We start from the raw sequence: 21,794 nt of genomic DNA, 5'->3' as shown, positions 1-21,794 counted from the left end.
CTAGGCCTATTTACCTGTTCTGAAGTGGTTCTTATACCACTTACTTAGTATATGGTTCGTGAGGCCCCGAGGGCAGAATTGTATTTGTGCAACTTATAGTATGCTTATTGAGTCACTTGTGCTGTATCTCGAACTCTGACCTCATAAAGAATGGAGAGGGGTTGTGTTAGTAATAAATACATATATATTTGATATATACCTTGTGTGGTCTCCTTTCATTTGGTATTCAAGGGGTTATTATTGGTAAAAACAATTGGCTTCACATGCTCTCTGAAGTATTAGCCTAAGACTGCTTTGTCCATGCTACCACAAGGATAGCTGGTCTATAAGGTTGACTTTACAGCCATCACCATAAGGGTTGTTTGGAATGATACAGGGTGCCCACTAGAATAGTGGACATCACATATCAGGCCAACTTCTCACAGGGAGCACAATGAACTGAAAGTGCTTGTGGCCTACCGTAAACCGCAGGTAACACCGATGGGCAGGCAGGACTGAAATATGAAAATAGGCATCCTGCAAATGAGAGGCCCAAGAACTTGGCCGTATTCTGCAAGTCTTTAAAGCGTTCTAGTGATGTGTCTGCTTTGGCTCTGAAGAGACAATTGCAGTCAAAGGGCATGTCCATGAGGGAAGCCTGGACATCCCCTGAAAAGCCAGATGTTCTCACCTAGGTGTGGCGTTTCAGCCTCACCATCATCGAAACCGCTCTGTCCAGCGAGTCAGTAGTATCCAACCCACACCTAACAGTGAACTTTGCTGCATCTCTCCAGTCCTTGACCGCTTGGGAGAGCATGATGTGGGCCTCCTCAGGGACCTGTGGCAGCACTTACGCAACCCTTTTCCACAGAGTGTAGGATTAGCAGCCCAATAAACATGCAGATTTCACCGTCCGCAATGCAAGGCAGGTGGAAGAAAACATCTCACTCAAGCAGTCTAGCCTCTTGGATTCCCTATCTGGGTGTGCGGTAGGGAATGTGCCATGGGACGTAGAGGCTTGGACCACCAAGCTCTCAGGTGTGGCGTGTTCGGTGAGGAAGTGCGGGTTCCCAGGTACGGGGGCAGCTGGCAATTGTCCTGTTCACAGGAGACCCTGTGCTGGGCTTGGACCATGTTCCCAGTAGGACATCTGTAAGTGCTTAATTAAAAGGGAGCATGGGTTTGGAAGAAGAAGCTTGCAGCTGTAGCACTTCTGTCAAGATGTTAGTCCTGACTACCACCGAAGGTAACTCGAGATCCAGTACCTCAGCTACACTCTTCACCAACATGAATAGGATAGTCCCTCCTTCATAGCCACGGTAGGGGGAGAAATGATACCAGTTATGGGGCTGTATCCAGACCACTGGCATCCCCGGGTTCTTCACACCAGTCCATATCACCTTCTAAATGGTATTCTAAAGGGTCAAGTGACCCCTCCCACTCTAATCCCATGCCTAGCCCTTCAGAAAATGGCTTAGGCTTCAACTTAGGACCTAAGACGTGGGGTTCATATTGGCGCCAGAGATCGGCATCAGGTGATGTGGCTCTAACTCCGTGTCATTGGGTATCAGAATGGAGCTGGCAGCCGGCGGTGGGCTCCAGAAGCATCGGCGTCAGGGCCGAAGAAGGTTGGGGTGGCACAACTGGTGCTGTTCCAGATCCATGGGGTCCGTCGCTATATAACCCGATGAGGCCCCAGCTGACCCTGTGGGGCCAGAAGGCGCACCGGAGGGGGTCGTGCCGCTCTAAAACTTAGCGCATGGCCTTGTACAATTCTTTGACTTGAGCGGGTCGTTCTGGTTCCTGGAAAATATGGGAGGCTCAGAATCGGCCCAGGCAACAATTCTGAAGAACAATATCTCGTAAGTGGATGCTCCTTTATCATGTCAGATGACAGATGAGGGGAAGTCAAGGAAGCTTTGTCTTCTTGTTCTTTTTGGAGCTTTTTTCTTGAGCTTCTTCCCCTAATGGCCCGAGGACCAGGAATGGAAAGAAGATTACTTGGGGCTCCTACAGCAGTCCAGCAACCTCCCTCTCTTTCGGAACCACGATCTCCGAGGAGTTGCACGACACGGTGTCACCTGACGAGCCACCAGCAGCTTCAGGGACCGCTCCCTCAAACCCTTCCGTCGCATGGCCCGGTAGTTCGAGCATGACTTGGAGCTGTGTTTGCGCTCGAAACTCCAGACACATGAAGTGTGGGTCTGTAAACAACATGGCGCGATGACAGACATGTTACAGTTTAAAACCTGTCTTCCTCACAGACATCACTCTACACAGCAGGAGGAAGCAAAAAAGACTCGACAAAACGTTGAAAAAAGTCTTTCAAAAACCGACAGAGGGGTAGCTCTTTCTCTGGATCAGAACTAACTGGTGCGGAAAGAAAAGACCTGCCGTCAGTGCGCTGAGGTGGAGCCAATATAGGTGACTCAGACGTCACTTCGGGCGCAGACAGCACCACGCAGAGCCAATCGCCACCACCTATCGGCACATAGGGGTACTGTTTGTGACAAAATCTTCAGGATTCAGTGTGACGCCTGGGAATTCAAAGGTAAGGAATAAGCGTCTAGCTGTCTCCATCAGATAAGCTGAAATCAAGTGAAAAGTAAACCATTTTGGTTTTAAAAGTGGCAGGTTCTCATCCAGGGCAAAAGAACTCTGTAAGGGCTACTTTGCCGCATCCTTAAAGAGTCTCCTTAGGGTCTGCTACATATCCACAACTTCCGACAGTACAGAAGAGGAAGGATATAGCAGAACCCCAACAGATGTTTTCCCTTGCACAATGTTTGGAACCAACTTAGAGAATGGGACAGGCTGAGCTGAGGGGCAAGACACCTGGATAACTAAGTGCTAGAGAGAAGCGGGGCAGATCAGCTACTGCTGAACATTAAACACTAGCTCACAATATCTGAGAAAGAAAGGAAGAGGGAGTGGGAACACATACCTTAGAGACTAGTAAATCAGATACAGAGAGGATTCCGCAGGATACATCCAAAGACTGCTTATTGAAAGGTTTTACCTTAAGGTTTTCAGATTTTCATTTCTTGATCCAACTTAGCAACATAAGCAAACTCCTGGTCTACAATTATTTTATATAGCCACTGGGTTGTTTAATGAGGTATTTAAAAAAGTGATGGATGGATTGTTTGAATTAATCTTAGCCGCTCTTAATTACTTGTACCGCATCCCAGTTCCACTCCAGTGAGGACCTGGCCTAGCAGTTGCAGGCTTCACTGTTCCCATTGGAGCAGGGTCAAGACTGATATGCATATCACTGGGCCCAAACTGAGGTGGTATGGTGTACAAAATAACAATGCACTGAGATGCAGCCCGAGTAATTTCCAGTAGCTGAGAATATTTCAAGCATTCCTTAGATCACTTTTTTGTATACTTCAGAGGTTGCTTCGGCACAACATAAAAGCTTGGCCTTTTACATAAAAATACAAGGGACACAGCCAATTTAGGGTCAGCCCTACGGTATAATGAGCTTCTTTATTTAAGGGAAAATCCACCATTTCTTTATAAAAAATAAACGTTGCTCACTTCAGCGACCTCCCAATGGGACTTTCATTTCTTTTCTTGTGCCTCCACAGAGATAAAAATAGAATTTTAAAAGGCAAAGTACAGCTGTGTGCCTATTGATAGCCACTTCCTCGACAAATATAATGCTGTATGTTGGGCTGTGTGTGGTCACTGAGCTTTGAATAAATATACTGTGTGGTAGAGTGGTACACTAATGATGGCAGCAAGAACCTCTTTAGATCAAGTGGAATAGTTTAAAAGGAAGCCTTAGTAACAAAACGTGTCGCGAAAACTGGCTGGTAGATGCCTCGATCAGGATGACTTAGCTGTTCAGGGTATATCAAAACACATATATTGCATAGTGAGAAACAAATATTATTTTATGCTCACCCAAATCATGTGTGACGTTGAATCCATCACGTGCTACGCCTGCAACCAGAGACATCAGTTCTGACCAAGGCAGTCTGGTGAAGAAAACAACTTAGATTGAGTAACTGAACTCCCATTGCAGTAATACACCTCATATCTCTGGTTAGAACGAACCCTTTCATCCAGAAATCAATCATTGTCTGAAATTACTTGCTAATTTTGGGTAATTGGTGTTGAGAGCAACGGCAGGTCCACAGTGAGGAGCCAAATATTTGCAATCTTATTTTCTAAAATCAGAGGCACCTTCTTTGGTCAATAAATTAGATTTAAAAAACTGGTTAAATTTTAGAATGTAAGATTGCAAGTTTATTTCTACCTCTTTAATTGGCATGCTTCTTCCATGATCAATAACTCTTTTTGATGAAGTATACTTCTTAAGTTATCAAACATATACACAAAGTCAATAAAGCAGATATTGTGGAAAGATTTGTCTGTCACTCTAGTGGGAGCGCAAGGTTTACATTTTAGATCAATCACTATAAGGCCATATTTTCAAGATGGGCTGGCAGCTAAAATAACATTTGTTTTGCAATACTGAGCTTCTGAATAAAAGGATTTGTGCATGTTTATCTGATGGAAGCTCAGTCTAGCGCTATTGGAGAGCTTTACATGAGCACCAGTTACATTACACAAGGTCAGAATACTTTTTTTGGGGTGGCACAGGGAGATTAAGTTATTTGCCCAGAGTTGCATGATATTGAGCCCATGCTGGGATTGACATGGTTCCCCAGTTACAAAGTTGGCAGCTCTGGCCGTAATTTGGTTTAACAGGGGCCCTCTAGTTTTGGTTTACTTAGCTCTGGTCGTAATGCCCCTAAGGTTCCTTAACTTCATTAAAGACCTTTCTGGTGGATACTATCTATACCTGCAGATTCTTCACCTCTTAAATCTCATTCAGGCACCAGACTAGCTCCAGGAAGTTGAAATAGCTCTCCTGCTCCTTGTTTCAGGAACCCCACTCAATGTAGCATCATGCAGATGTACAAGGTGCCAGCCCAGCACACTGATGTCAGTTCCCAGTCCTTTTTTCCACAAGTGGAGACAAGGCTGACAACATTGACAGAAACTGCAATTTATCACAACTAACTTGAAACTTATTAAAAGTAGCATAACCATTCCTCTGAATGGGGAGGCTGGCAGGACTGATGAGGAATCTGCATGTAGATAAAGTATTCATCTGAAAACTTGTTAGCGAAAGTCAGCAACTTGTTCTTCTTATGGGTACTTCCATTGGAAGATTACTCACCTCTTGAATCAATCAGTACCTCCAAGGTGGTGGGTCCAAGGAGATGGTCAAGTGAGGATATTCTCTAACACAGATCTGGCAAAATGGCCATCATTGCTGACTTAAGAGACAAAGCAACGATGCCTGATAAAAGTATGAAAAACCCTGTTGCAGCCCAGCAAATATCCAGGACAGAAACATCATGGGGGACAGGGACAAGAAGAGTAGATTCAAATAAAACACTCTCCGCAGTCAGTCCCTCGCAAAGGAGATCAGCTGAGCACTGTGCCGACATAGTTTGTTCAAAACTCGAGGAATCAAAAGGATGGAAGGAAAAGAGTAGAGGAAACTGAAGCCACCCTTAGGCAGAGCACATCTCACAGGTCTCTTTGCTAAGGGGACTGTAGAGTGCAGAAATGTGGGCAATGGGAGTTCTTGTGAGGTCCACCGAAGAGTTGCCCCAATTAAACCACATGAAGATGCCACTTGTAATCACCACAATGACTACTATCAACAGCCTGCGCCTTCAAGGACCCTGCCACGTGGTTCACAACCGACCAGACATCACCAGCACAAGAAATATGTCTACCACTGTTTCAGTTTCGATCAGTGCTTTGAGCTATGTTTTATGTTAGTTTAACTTGCACTACGTGATCACTCACCTCAGAGAGCACTATAACCCTGTTTTGTAGACCTTATTTATATATTTAACAATTGTACATATCTTGTCAGTTTAATTTGATATTTGAATACATTTAAAAAGACGAGATCAAAATGTATCATTCTTTTTTTTATAATACTAGTTGGACCTTTGTTGCTTTTCTGTAAAACTGCTGATGGAAGGCAAGACTTTTTTGCGGACCAGGTGGTTAGCTCAAAGTTCTTCAATCATTGAGCTGACTGTCCCAATCAAAGGAGGAGACACTGATCACTACAGTGGCCACTTCTGGTTGAATCAGTGATGGGCTTCCCCCATGTAAAATGGTCCTTCATAGGCCACCAACTCAGGTCTTGAGAAGCTTCTGGGGAAATCCAAATGCTGTCCATCTAAATTTTCCAGTTCTAGGCCCACTTTAAATGGAGACACCACTCAAGTGTACGCATCATTCACCAACTGCGAGGAACAGTAAGATGCTAAATAAAGACAAGCAGGCTAAAAAAGTGGAGGGTTTCAGGACAGGAAGAGCTTCTCCTTCCTGAAATAACAGATATTGCCCTGATATCCCAAAAATGCAGTGTAGGCAGCAGGTCTTGGGTGGGACAGTGTGACTCAATGAACAGGAGATACTGGGAAAACTAGAGATGTGACTTGGGGAGGGGGCACAGATTGATTGAAAGCCCCAGGTTGAAGATTAGACTGATTGTGGCCTGCATGTGTTCCAACACCAGAAGATGTATCTTGATCACAGATCTTATCTGTGTAAAAATTTGAGGGGCTGATGTTAATTCAAATGAAAAGGACTTCAAGTTAATCGTTGGTGGAGCCTACCACAAAATGCAGGGACTTGTACGGCAAGGGGCACCATTTAGATTTTCAGTTCCAGAATTAAAAGGACTTGCACCAGAAAAATTATTTTGAACTCCTATTTGCAGAGGAAGATGTTCAGAATAGGAAAGTTTGAGAATGGGGCAAAACCATTAACTTTTTTTACAACAAGATAATAAAGCATTCCTGCTCGATCTCATTCTCTAAAACAAATTCCATGGCCACTTTGATAACAGAGGGAGAAACTCCTACTGCAGAATGAGGGTATAGACTGAGGAGACAGAAGGGACAGGGGATGGGAGAAGACAGTCCTGCAGGGTAAGGGCATATCCTTGCCCTACAGTCAGGAGGACCCATTGTCATGGACGATGGACAGCCAGTGCTGTAAAGTAAAGAACACCTTCCCCCAACAGGCTTCAATTACTCGCTCAAGGGTGACTTAAAGAAGTTTTGTGGGATAGGCCAGGGAGAACAAAGAAGAGAACGGTTGTTGCTGCCCTTGAAGGACTTCGTAGCCATCATTACCCGTGTAGCTGTTAAGGAATTTGTTGGTCTGCTATATGGGCTACGTTTGCTGGCACCACTGAAAATGCAGACCCAATGATTATCCGCAGAAATTTCAGTACTGTTAGTGAAACAGGAAAGTAGGGGAAGACGGTCTGAAGGTCCGAACTGCAGTCTGGACTTTTTCTAAGCAATCCAGTGCAGAGTCAACATTATTCTTACAGGGGCATGCTACATCAATTCAATTCAATTCAATTCAATAGAGACTTTTTTCGGTTTTGTTTCACGCCATAAAAGTACACATATAAACAGTACAAGGAAAAATTCATTTTTTTAAAGTTACCATACTTCATAATCACATAAAAATGAACATATTACACATGTCTCATTAATGAGCAAGTAGACAAAATCAACAGTAAAGTGCAAATAGTGCTGGGTTTACAAAAAAGATCTTTCAATAGATAAGCTCATCATTCATTTTGAGATATGAAATCACTGGTCCAAGCAATTTCTCAGTTTACAGTTAATTTTAAAAATTCTATTACATGAAGAACACTGTCACTATGCAAAAGCTGTAGATACATAAGTGCTGGTCTTATTTGATTAAAATGTAATTTTTTTAAAAGAGCAACAAGGTAACGTCTGCGCGGGTATTCATGAAAACCTACATAAAAATATAAAATGCAGCATGTCCTGTGGAGACTTCCCGTCGCAGCCACAGGGAGCAGCAATCTTATTAAAAATATCCGACTTTGGTCTAATTAAAAGATGATGAAAAATATTAAACCTAAACCTCGTCAACAGAAATTTTTCATGAGAAGTAAAAGTGCATGTTAAATATGGCTCCATAGTGTCACAAGTTTTTAGCATAACATATTTCCTAATATTGGGTTTCTTAAGCCCCTCCCCTTCTCTTTGGGCCATCCGGTCCATATAAAAAGCCCGCTTGATTGCTATCACATCCCCATTACAATCCCGCAAGGGTTTTCGAACAAATTCAAACAGCCAAGCCTTGAAAAGCAGGATTTCAGGTATTTTAGCCAGGGCATGCACATTGAGTTATCCTGAGACACAAGGTCTTTCACAATCAGGTGGGTAAGCGGTATATCTTGGTTTAACCACAGTTTTACCCAGCATATCAGCGGCCTTAGGGCAAATATATCACATAAGTACTGTGTCCCCAGTTCTTCGTGTACAGCCAGATTAGGTGTGCTGGGCGGAACACAGAGAAGACGTTTTAGGAAATTGTTTTCAGTGACCTGTAGCTGTTCTCCGGCTACGTAGCCCCATAATTCTCTGCCATATACAGCGGTAGCTATCGATTTAGCATTATAAAGTTTAATCTTTGCATTATTTGGCTTCTTCCCCAATTTTGTTGCAAAGTTAAAGATGGAGGCATTTACCCTTATCAATTCCCCTTTCTTTCTAGCCAGGTGAGGACCCCAGCTAAGCTTTGTGTCAAATACGACACCAAGATATGAAAACGTTTTAGTAATGGGGATCGAAACATCATCTAGTTTAAAAATAAAATTATTTTTTGATTGTCGGCCAACATGCATGATATATGATTTGGAATTGTTGACCAATAGGTCTCTATTAGTCATAAAAATATTAAAAGCATTCAAAAGCGCCTGGAGACCCTTTTCCGTTCTGGAAATTAAAACTGCATCGTCTGCGTATAAAAGAACTGGAATACCCCGCCTGGCAACTCTAGGGCAGTCTGCTTGTACCTCCTGTAAAGCAGCATCTAAATCATTGATATAAAAATTAAAGAGGAATGGTGCCAGAATGCAACCTTGACACACTCCCTTTTTAATGTTAAAATTGCCAGTAGTATCCCCATTCGCTGAATACCTAACATTTGCACTGGTATTACTGTGCAAGTCCACCAAAAAGTCAACAATCACTATGTCCACACCTTTCTCCCTCATGGTCTGCCACAGCCTTCCCCTGTTAACACAATCGAAGGCTGATGACAGATCCATGAAGGCAAGGTGGACAGTTCCCTTCTGCACAACAGTGTATTTACTCAGTACAAGGAAAAGATTAAGGCACTGGGTTATGGTAGAACGGCCTCTACAGAAGCCATACTGGGAGATGGACATAATATTGTTGTCCGCCGTCCAACTTGACATTTTCTGCAGCAGGATTCTCCCCATGATTTTAACCATAGAATCTATTAATGAGATTGGACGATAACACAGGGGGCTGCCCTTGTCTCCTTTCTTAAACACAGGGACGATCGTTGATGATCCCCAGGACAAGGGACAGCCCGCTATAGCGGCTGCATTAAATACAGCTACCAGAATGGGTGCCCAGAAACTTGGATCAGATTTATACAGATCCGGAGGGATCCCGTCCGGTCCTGGGGCCTTCCTAGCTGTGAGTCCTTCTATGGCCTCCATAACCTCACTTCTATCAAACTTAATGGTACTTCCCCTAACATAAGGTGATAAATCAATTGTTTCATGGTCCACTGAATGGTACAGTTGTTTGAAATGAAGTTCCCACTCCTCCTTCGTTATGCAGCAATCTAGACCATCACCCGGGTCTTCAACCAAAAAACGGTCTTTTAACTAACGCCCAGAATCTAGAGCTAGATTTTAAGGTGGAGGGGTCAAGTATCTCGTCCCATGCCTCTTTTCTTAAAAACTCCTTATGAGATGCGATAACAGACTTATATTCTTTCCGGCGCAATTTTACATCCTCCTGAATTCTCGGGTTAACTGACAGAGCTAACCTAAGGTTACGAGCTGCTTTGGAACAATCGTGATTAAACCACCTAGGCTCCCCTTTCACCAGATTCTTTGCGGGGACCATCATCAGCTCTGACACCTTCTCCGACAGGTTTTGATATGCAGTAAGGACCTGCCTGGGATCTCCCCCCTCATGTGTACAATTCTTAATATCCTCAGTACATTTATCCACAATATTTTTATATAGTAGTTCTGGGGTAACCATTGACCATTTAAGTCGCCGCCTCCCATCTGTTGTACACAGCCTACCTAAGCTACCGTTCTGTTTTTTCTTGTTAATCCAAGGTCCCTTTAGGCGGATTATCAGAGGGTTATGATCACTAAATTCACTTTGAACAATGTTAAACGAATCCAGAAAAGTCTGCATCGTCAATGAGATTAACATATGATCAATAAAGGTGCCCCTTCCATGCCCTTTAAAAGTAGGAGTATCAAAGCATTATAAGGGGTCCCTAAGTGTCATGGCAAGTGAGAGGTCCAGGTTGTTCATTAAGTCATTACAGACTTCCCCATCCACTGTATGTTCCATATGTAAACTACCCAGGCGCTCACACCGTAAGTCTGTTAAGCATTTCTTCAAAGGATCACCACACAGATGCACATTAAAATCACCCATGATCATGAGATTATGACTAAAATCCTTCATAGAAGTGGTAATAAAAGCATTCCATACAGATATTTGATTAGACGCTGTACTAACATTAATGGCATTATAAAAGTTCACCAAACCAGCCAGACAGCTTTCTCCATTTAAAACTACGCCCATCACTCCAGAATGCTGTGATACAATTTTACGAATTTTACAAGGGAGTAAAATAGAAACAAAAATCACAAGTCCCCCCTTCGGTCTACCTCTTATTGATGGTATAGCCTGCACATAAAAGGCCTTATACCCTTCTAAGAAGAGATCACACTCTACTGACCAAGTTTCTTGTAGGCAGAGGACCTTGAATTGCTTAATATAGTTAACCCAATTTTCATCAGCCATCTTAGCAGCCAAACCCGCAATATTCCACAAGACAACAATACATCCAGGTGCTATGTCCTGTGAGTTCTCAGCGGATGCTAATTCACCTAATACTGCAGTGCCCTGACCCACAGGTACCTCACGTCAATCACACGTCTCAAGGCCAGATAGAGCATCATACCTATTCTGTGTATTGATATTAAAACGTGATGGTAACGCCCAGCACTGGTAATCCTATTCTGAGATTCGGCCACGTTTCCAGGCCCACATGGATCAACAATGTTATATAAAAATTGTATATCCATGACCGGCGTCTGAGGTTCAAACACCCGCCTAATTATCCTTTGTTGGGGGGGGGGGGGGGGGGGGGTTCACAAATGGGCGTAAAAGTACCCCAGTGGGCGCACACATAAACTGTTCTCATTATATATTAGTGAAGATGCTCTTAAGAGGACAGTTGCCACATGTTGGGGGTGTTTAAAATGTACAACAATGCAATCCCCACTTCCCAGTTTTTTGGACGGGCCTACCCAATTCATCCTCCTTACTACCATTATCTGCTCTGAATATGAAATAGGGAAGCCACAGTTTTTATTGAGCCAAGCGACTGTTTTGTTTTTCAGTGAAGCGTGAGATTCACCTTGCGGTGAGGCAGGATGGGTACCACAAGGTGGAACATTAGTCAAGACCGCCACACACGGTGCACAGTCAGGTGGTAAGTTCAAATAGCGATTACTTCTTGGGGACCTTGAATATAGTCCGCTCCTCGGGGCTGAGTTGGATTGTGTCAACAGAGCAGGTATTACTGGAATGACTGGTGTACTTAGTACCTCATTCGCAGTAGTGGCTACTGCAGCAGTATTACGAGTGTTCTGATGAACTTTAGCACTCGTCACCTCCTGCCCTCCTCCCCCAGCTTTAACCCTTACACTGGTGGCTGCAGCCAAGTGTGTAGACACCAGGCCGCCAAGCCTAGCCACCTCCGTAGCCAGGGTGTCTATCTGCACAGTCAGCGGTTTAATCATCTCCTCTAGTTTCGCTTCTAATTTTACCTCTAAATTTTTAATAAGAGATGCCCATCACCCTCTGCTAATACACAGAATTTAAATTCCACCCTACCCCTAACTTGGGATCTCCCAGTTATTTACTGGAATGTAGCGGGCATCAGATCCAAGATCCACCTCCAGTCATGGACCGACGTGATCAACAAGCACAAAATAGCTTGCCTCCAGGAAACCTGGGCTATCGACCCCTTTCACATCCAGGGTTATAAAACTTTTCACATCCCGCCAGCCCGTCCATTCACGGAAGACCTAAGGGTGGCTTAGTAATCTATTTCTCTAATAAAATGTCACCCACGACTATTGAGGTATCTCTAGCGTCTCCAACTGTTCAAATCCTAAAGCTAGCCTTTGATAATACCTCCATCTACTATTTCATCAATATGTATAACAATTCCTCCCCCGCTGAGTGTGTAAAGTCATTGTCAGATATCACCCTATATCTTCACGAACAGAAAGCAAAATTCTCGCAGCTACAATGTTATGTTGTGTGGGGGGGTGATTTTAATGTCTATTTGTGTAGCAATTATAAAAAAGGTATCTGCGGGCTCCAAGATGAAAATGATTCCCCTATTACACATTTCACTCACTCCAATATTGGTATCACTTTGAATGAATGTCTTTTTTCTTTAGAACTTGAGTTTGCCAATTAAATAGTGTATCCCCCTGTCGAGTTTAAGCCGACCTTTCATGGCAGAGGCCTTTCCACCACCATCGATTACATCCTGTGTTCGCAAACACTAAAGAATCGCTTAAACCACTTCAAAACTGGTACTGATCCTTCAAGCGATCACTACTCTAACAGTATAACCATTATCCTTAACTCAGCCTCATCAGCCCACACTAAGACTAGCCTCTTAACCCAGCAATCTCTGGCTATGGACAAAATTAACGGCTACACAGTAAAATGGTCAAAGATAAATCCTAATGAGGTTACTAAAAAGATTATTCAAAAAACTCTTCCCCTAATAAACATCTGTCTAGCGGAGACCTCATCTCCTCATACGATCCTCTCTAGTTTTGTTAACATCCTAAAAGCTATCCAGCAGGAGCTCACTCGCCAACATAAGGCCCATGACAAGGACTCCCGGGGGTGGTTCGACACCCACTGCCGCAAAGCTCTCTGCGCGCTAAAAAGGGCACTTCATAGTCAAGATAGGGATGTGGCTTTAATAGCCACACTAAGAAGGAAGTACAAACTGGCCCAAAAAACCCGAAAACGGGAAATAAAAAAGAACCTTTGGGCCCAAGTGCACGAGAGTACAAGAAGTAAGGATAGCTCGCTATTCTGGCGAACAGTTAAGTCCCCCTTCTTAGAGGATGCTACAGCTGTCCGTCACCTAGATGTGGCAGTATCTGCTGAAAAATGGGTGGCTCATTATTCACAAATTTTTGGGATCCCTCCTCTGCAACCTTAATTTCCCAAACCGAAGAGGAAGTCCTTACCACGGATAATATTTATCCTATCGACCTCCACTTCGATCTCGCTTAGGTCACAGCTGCATTGACTTCCTCAAAGACTGGGAAAGCTCCAGGCCCTGACGGAGTTCCCCTCGATATCTTTGTGAGTAACTTAGATTTATGGTCCCCAATTGTCACACAAGTTATGACCGCAGCTTCCCAGGCCGGCCTAATTGACTCCTGGTCTACATCTGTGCTTTTACCCATTTTTAAAAAGGGTGAACGCGATAACCCAGCCTGCTACAGACCCATCTCCCTCTTGGACTCACTGGGTAAGGTCGCCGGGAGACTAATCCTGGAGCGTCTCCAGGATTGGGCCAAAGAGAAGAAGATCATAACCGACCTCCAGTTTGGGTTTCAAGAGGGACTGGGTACTGTAGAACAGGCCCTTAATTTGACACTGTTAACGGGTAAATATGCTAGGGCCAAAGGCGGAAACCTCTATCTGGTCTATGTGGACCTTAGTTCCGCATTTGATTGCGTAATACATTCCAAGATGTGGGAGATTCTGAGCAACCTGGGAGTAGACCCTCCACTCCTTAAATTCCTCCGTGAACTCTACACGGATGCCAAAGCATGTGTGAGGTATGGCATTAATGGAGAGTTATCGGATTCATTCATCATAGCAAAAGGCGTCAGACAGGGGTGCGTCCTTGCTCCGTTTTTATTTAATATCTATACAAACGGCCTGGAGCAAACGATGCTGGAAGACAACAAGGATCTCCCCTGTATAAACACCCGGCCTATTCCAGCACTATTATATGCGGACGATTCCGTCATACTGGCGAGAACCTTAAATCAGCTCCAACTCCAACTGGACAAGTACTGTCAATTCATGCATTCGCTTGGTTTAAAAGTAAACAAACCCAAGACTTTTGTGATGTATATAGGTAAGAAAGCCCAGAAACGCAAACCTCTTTTTATAGATAATGTCAGATTAGAAAACGCCAGGGAATACCCTTACTTGGGGATCCTTATTGATGACCATATCACATGGAAACCTGCTGTCACCAGTAAAAAAATGCAGTTCCAGCGCACAACCGTGGCGCTGACTTCTTTTTCCAGGAATTTGGGCAAGCCCGCGCCCGCGCCCGATGAGTTGCTCAAAATTTATCAAGCTAAATGTCTGAGTGTGGCAACTTACGGAGCGGGCGTATGGGGCTACGCTCCTGCCGGAGAGCTCCAAGTAATCGAAAATGACTTCCTGAAATATGTATTAGCCCTCCCTCGAAGTGCTCCAAATTACGGAAGCCACATCGAGCTCGGTCTGGATTATCTAACTGACACCATTAGATACCAACCGATCCTCCTCTGGCACCGTATATGGACCAAAGAGCAATGCCATCTCACTCGGTCATTAATAACCGATTGTCTATCCCTAACCCACTGGAAAAAGATCCCTTGGCTACTTTATGTGTTTAATTTTCTGAACGATCTGAATTGTTTAGCTTATGTTACTAATCCTTCCTTACTTATGGACATGCCTAGAAAGACTCTGAAAAATGTATGTGTCACCCACCTAAGAGATCTTCGCATGTGTTCAGAAATTGGTAAACATTCAAACAGCCAACTAATGACGATTCAATCCTCCTCTGGCATTCAACCATACCTGTCATTTTATTTGTCAAACTTTGATAGATATGTTTTAACTAGATTTCGCTTTGATTTCTTTTATCGTCTTTTTCCCGAGGCTTCAGACTGGTCACGTGAATTAACTAGATGCCCTTGTGACGGCAAAACTCCTCAGTCTACCTTGCATGTAATTTTATTTTGTAGTTTCTACGAGTCCCCGCGTAAACGCTGGTTGGTCCCACTTCTCCGCCAAACGGGACTGAGAAGATGCAGACCTGCTCTCTTGGCACTACAGTTTTTAGACACGCAATTTGTCGCTAAGTGTATAGCTTGTTTTTTAAAGGCATGTCTGAAAACCCGATCCCAATTGGCTGTTCCTGCATTGTAAACCTTTATACGCACAATTTACATTTAATTGTCAACCCGTGTCACATGCATAGGCGATACTCTTTTTAAAAAACTGAATTCACTGTTTTATTCATGTACTAGTTAAACATTGTATATATAACAACTCTTTTACAAATTTTATGTATTAGTAAACAATATACATACAATAACTTTTTAAAAATTTGATCTAAATGTTTTTCTATCATGCACTTTTATGATTGTAAAATCAATCGAAATAAAGTTTATTTGAATTGAATTGAATAAGAGATGCAAACTGCTCAACATTTATATTAAGACCACTTTCATTATTTCCAGTAAACACAAAGGGGTTTATGACTGGGCCATTATTATCTGTCCGAACCAAATCGCTTCCTTTTTTACTATGCTTTCCCCCCCGTTTTTGCTGTACTTTCCTGCAGGTTCGCACCGGCCAAGAGACAGGCGGAACTTCTCCTAATTCCTCACTTGACAGGGCGTGTTGATCCAAGTGTACCTCAACACTCACCGTAGTGGGCATCAACAGATCTTCTCTAACTACACCACTCATATTTGCCTCAGCCTCTGTGTTCACCCCTTGCGGAGACAACTCAGGCAAACCCGGTACCGAAGTCCCCTTCCCTAAAGATGCGCGCCGTTCATTATTAATCTGGCTTACTTTCTTCACCATATAATTGTCAATAGTGCCGGGGCCTGTGGCAGGTTTATAATTTTTGGGTTTAGACATCTTATATAGCTATGAAACAATATATAAAATCGTCTAAGAAACACTACTCACTCACGAGAAATACACAGATATAAAGAAATAAAGTCTCACTTAAGTAATAGACAGTTAAAATCCGGAAAAAAAGATGTAGAGTCCCTGGCCCAGTACAGTCTCATCAGGCCTGAGTCCTGCGCGCATCCCGCTATGCGGAAGGAGCGCCTGAACTTTTATAGCGCCTCCGGGCGCGATTGGGGCGAAAACCGGAAGTTCCCGCTAAGCTCTCTGGGAGCTGTAGTCTCTGGCCGCAAGATGGTGCTGGAAGCGGCGTGGAGACTACAGCGTGTGGCGCCCAGGAGCAACTCCAACAGGACAGCGTCTTTGTGGGCAGTAGGTGAGTCCTTGGACTGCTTTGGGCCTCGTGCAGTCCGACAATGCCCCCCGCTCCACCGAGGGAGCGCCTGAACTTTTATAGCGCCTCCGGGCGCGTTCGGGGCGAAAACCGGAAGTTCCAGCTAAGCTCTCTGGGAGCTGTAGTCTCTGGCCGCAAGATGGTGCTGGAAGCGGCGTGGAGACTACAGCGTGTGGCGCCCAGGAGCAACTCCAACAGGACAGCGTCTTTGTGGGCAGCAGGTGAGTCCTTGGACCGCTTTGGGCCTCGTGCAGTCCGACAATGCCCCCCCATGCTACATCAACTGGCATGTCTAGAAGGTTGGCCTGGACATCACCCGAAAGCAGGTAGAACTCAAACATGTGTGGCAGAGTATGGCAACAAAAGCACCCATGGATCACCCATGTAACCAGGCCATGTTTCGCTCTACTTATCACACATGATCACAGCAAAAAAGGGAAAAACGTAGTTGGCGAGGTTCGGAATGACCATCTGGGACATTTCCCAAATAGCATGGGAATATTGGGCCAGAAGACACCTATATTACAGACACAAATCTTTAAAAATATCTGGCAAACTAGGAGGATTGAGGAGCAAAGCAATGTTTTGAATAGAAACCAAAATGTTCTCACATTACTGGACTGCTAATCTGTCTTTTTCTGCTGCAGTTCCAACCCTCTGGAATTCGTCCTCTTGAGGACATTAGATGTACTAATCACCTACTTTTGTTATTGAAAAAACTTGTTATGCACCTTTTTACACTTCACCTGAACAAGGTTTGCCCCCTCTTACTCAATCCTGAACCTTTAACTATCTTCTTACATGTTTGGTCTTTACGTGTAAGTTTCTCAACACATTCACCAGTACTATGCACTATACAGTTTCATCTTCCATTGCATATTGACAGTTAATTCCACTAGATTGATTTCATTATTTGGGGTCTAGCCCTGCATCTGGTACGCAAAGCCAGTGACAGGCTGTTGAACTGTTTCTATGGCATCCACTGTGACGCTAGGAGCCCTGTAGCAACTTTAGACACAATAAACCTGAAAATGTCATGGTAGTGTTTTTTTGGATATGATCCGGGAGGACAATTGCACAAACATAGCACGTATCATCTCTTTACGTTTTTTATCACACCAGATCACTATGGCACTGCTGGCCACCATGCATTCCTGGAAATGTACTCTGTATTGGAACAGTAAGCAAAAGTTGATATATGTCTTATTTTTTATATGTCTAACTTCAAAATTTCAAGTTTCCAAAGCTCAACATGGTGCTAAAGGCACACGCTAGTGTGTGTTGGGCTACCCACGAGACAGTTTATGTGTAAAGTGTGGTTTCTGACAGCAGGAAGCACTGGAACACACTACGAGCTGGAGCACCCATAACATGGGCATAATGAAGTGTGAGATCTTCCTAAAGCAGCAATTAGGGACAAAAAATAGGCCAACAGAGGACTTTTTCTTGAAAAGAAGAATTTGCGATTCTCACCCCTGCTATCCAACATATGACAGTTGTCAGGAAGATTATTTTTACATCTCCTTAATAATAAAAAATTATCTTTGAATTTCCCTTCTAACTTCAGTGGCTTGGTCACTGCCCTCCAGCTACAGAAATGCAGACAATACACTTCCACTGTCTGGGAAGCTATGACCACCCTCATCTTGTGGCAGAGGATAGACTGTTTGCCTGTTTGTAGGACCTATCGAAAAGTACCTAAAATAGTATCTCACATGTAAATAATGATGTTCTTTTTGAAGCTTGCATGCAGTCTCAAGAGTCTACTCTATATTCTTTAAATCCTGCATGAGAATGTAGACCCTGGGGGGCGTGGCCAACAGCATGGCCGGCTAGGATGTGCCGCTGCAGAGCTTCCAATGAGCTGCTTCAAGATCCGGCATTCTTTATATACCTGGTACCCCATCATAGTTGAGGTGGGTCTACAGTGGTCCAAGACCCTTTAGAAACGGGCAAGCTGCGGAATTTCTACGATCCTGCAGAGAATTGGGACTCCGAAAACCCCAATGGCGAGACCTGACTTCACCAAGATGGCGGCCGCCTGAGCCGGACTGGGCCGAGCAAGGTAGTGCCCCGTTCCTCGCTCCGCCATCCACAGCGCTCTCAGGGTGAAAATTGTCTGGGGCGAAGCGGAGCGCTCCCGCAACCTCTACTGGCTCGGAGGCAGGCCCGTAAAGGAGGTTGGGCGCCCGGCAGCTAACGCGGACTATACCAATATGGCGGCCGTGACCGCTGCAAAGAGCCAAGTACGGTAACGACCTGATCCCGGTCCCCGACCTGACGGCGCCTGGAAGGCGGTGCAGATAAGCGGTGCGACGGGACGCTCCCACGGAGAAGGGAAACCCGGTGCAGCACCCTCTACACAGCTGATGAGCCCCCCGGTGGTGCGGGCTCCATAGGAAGTGCCTGGGCTTGCCTGACGCCCCGAGCAACCTGCACGCCGGGCGGGGAAAGGACCGAGGACTATCTCCTACCAGAGACCTGGGTGAGATCAGCTCTTGGTAGTCCGTGGGGGCTGGAGAGTGCCAGGCGGAGCGCGCCCGTCCACGCCGGATTGCCATCGCCTGAAGGGAGGTGGGCGAGGCCCCGGGGCCCACGAAGGGGGCGCAGTGAAAGACCAGGCCTACACCTGAGGGTCTGGATTCCGGAGTACTGTGATGACTTAATCTCTTTACATCATACTGCAACAGCCTAGGAAGAGAGGCCTGGGGGCATCAGACGGCGGCGGAAGCAGGGTGGTTACAGCAACGCAGGGAAGCAGGCGGCCCCTCCCTCCCCCCTTTTTTTTTCGCCACGCGGCGTCTTCCCGGGGAAAACGACCGAGAGCGGAGAGAGCGGCGTGGAGGCTATAGAGGACACCGGGACACCCCAAGAAGACAACAACGGAGGGTTGCGGTAGGAATCCACATTGGGGAGCGGAGTGTCAGCGCCACGAGGTCAAAGAGGCGGCGGCAGGGTGTCTCGGTGGCACTGGAGACCCAGAAGCGCACGGGGGACGCGAGGCACCCTACTAGAAGAGAAGCACCCGGAGCCCGCAAGCTGACGGAGACTAACAGGTCGGCGGACTGCGACAGAAACAACGGTGAGACTGGGATGTTTCAATAGGGACAAGGCAGGGACCCAGACAGCGGAATCAAGACGGGAAAACAGAGGGGCCGGGCGACACCGCCACGTTACACCACCACCGGGACAAGGGTCTGTGGGGGTCAACGTGCCCACTACACCTCTTCTTTCCAGCGACAGCGGCCAGTCTGGTGAGAAGTACGCAAGAGACCTATCTGGAGGAGAGGGGACATATAGGAGGGTAAGATGGGGAAGAGAGACCCAGTTCTCAAGCCGGCGCGGCAGAAGACCATGGATAACTATTGCACGGCCCGTCCACAGAAAGAGGGGATTCCGGTGACCTCTGGCACACGTTCAGACACTGCAATGCTGTTGGAGGCGATACAAGCGTCTAGAACGGACATACAAGACTCGAGGGCAGCCTTGGAGGTCAAAATAGGCGAAGTGGGCTCGGCGGTGCTGCTCCTGCGCCAGGATTTCCGAAAACTAATGGAGAGGGTGACCACAGCGGAGGCACGGATAGGGGAGGCGGAAGACTCCCTCAGCACCCTACGGAAGGACATGGCGGAGCTCCAAGCCTCACACCGGCAACTGCTCTGGAAAGTGGATGATGCGGAAACAGAGCACGGCGCAACAACCTTCCCTTTGTGGGCTTTAGAGAAGGTGGGGGCGGACATGGCGACTTATCTACACGCCTGGCTGAAGATGACGTTCCCGCAGGCACAATTCTCGAACTGTTTCATCATTGAGCGGGCGCATAGGGCGCTACTGGCGAGGCCACCGGAAGGAGCGAGGCCGCGACTGGTCATCGCACGTTTCTTGAACTTTGCAGACAGAGACTTAATACTCCGCGAGGCCAGGAAGTTGGGAGAGATACGATTGGAAAACACCACCATAATGATCTTTCCAGATTATAGCCAAGAGGTCCAGAAACAAAGACGATCGTTTGATACAGTAAAAGCAAAGTTGAGAGACCTACACATAACATACATGTTGCTCTTCCCAGCGAAGTTGAAAGTAATATTTGAGGGTAAGACACACTTCTTTAACCGACCGGAAGAGGCCTGGCAATGGCTCGAGGAACGTCCTATACTCCGAGGAGATACAGACGACGGTCGCGGAATACGGGGTGAGATGGCAGCCGCTAACCTTAGGCGCAGCCCCCCTAAGTCTCAAAGACTCAAAAAGCCAAGGACAAGGAGACGTACGCAGACCACACCATATCCAGGAGCCGATATCATGGGACGGAAAAGACGGAACTCGACATCCTCTACGGGGAAATCAGTAGCGTCTGGATCTAGATTTAGCGCTCTGGCCAACCCAGAGGGTTCAGAAGAGGAAGAAGTATCGGAAGGCCGAACATCGGAAGCGGAGGAAACAGAGGGACGCTCCTTACATTCCCTAGAGACTGCCATCCGGGCGCTCGAGAAAGAAACGTCCGGCCATATGGAAGATCTGGGCAATGAGACACAAGACTCGCATTCCTGATGACAGGACTGGTACCAGGGAAAGCAGCTCATCGTTGAGGGGGCACGCAAGTTACAAACACCCCTTTTCACCTATTGTTTGTTGTTAATTTCTATGATATGTTCTTTCTTCTTACGGTCTGATCGGGTGGGGGCAGGTAGCTCAACCGCTAAGGTCCAACTCCAGGTTACGTGGGGGGGACCCAGGGGAGGGCGACAGACCTACTCCGCCAGCAGTCTTGGTTCTGCGGAAGTTGAGACTGAAGGGTGGGGGGGGCAGGGGGGGCAGCTATGGGTGTTTCCAGTTATAGGGGGTTCAGGGACAGGAGTACCGTTGGGGGATGGGCAGGGTGGGGGAGTTGGGAAGGGGAGGGGGGGGGACAATCATGTTATGGTAGCCGCGCACTTCAGTACTCCAAGCAACACCTCCACACATGCTCCGGACTGGCGGGTAAACACGTGAGACAAGGCAGAGACCAGAGTGGATTCAGTGTCCTGACATGGAACGTTAATGGGCTCGGCAGCAAGATCAAGAGGGGGTTGGTGAATTCTTACATTAGAAGGCTGAACCCCGACATAACGCTGTTACAGGAAACCCACCTTAAAGGGACTAACTGTGCCTTTCTAGCCAGGGGAAACTACAGAGTATTGGCACACGCAGGATACACTACAGACTCGAGAGAGGTAGAAATTATTGTAAAAAAGACCACACCATTTTGTATAACTCAAACATGGACTGACCCACAGGGGACGAATGTAGGAGTTAAGGGGACATGGGACAGACGCGAGTACACAATACTCTCA

At 45.9% G+C, this 21,794-nt stretch overlaps 1 protein-coding gene across 1 annotated transcript in view; it reads right to left on the bottom strand.

Annotated features, from left to right (window-relative positions):
• GGT7 (gamma-glutamyltransferase 7) overlaps positions 1-21,794 on the bottom strand; it is a 377,510-nt gene that overhangs the window by 158,667 nt on the left and 197,049 nt on the right. The window contains exon 6 of the mRNA XM_086932278.1: positions 3,892-3,965. Within this exon, the coding sequence (XP_086788404.1) occupies positions 3,892-3,965 (74 nt within the window). The remainder of the gene's footprint in view (positions 1-3,891; positions 3,966-21,794) is intronic.

This window comes from Lissotriton vulgaris, chromosome 7, assembly GCF_964263255.1.
Source record: "Lissotriton vulgaris chromosome 7, aLisVul1.2, whole genome shotgun sequence".
NCBI lineage: Eukaryota > Metazoa > Chordata > Amphibia > Caudata > Salamandridae > Lissotriton > Lissotriton vulgaris.
The sequence above is the reverse complement of the archived record's forward strand: the minus strand, read 5'-3'. Positions and strand labels throughout refer to the sequence as shown.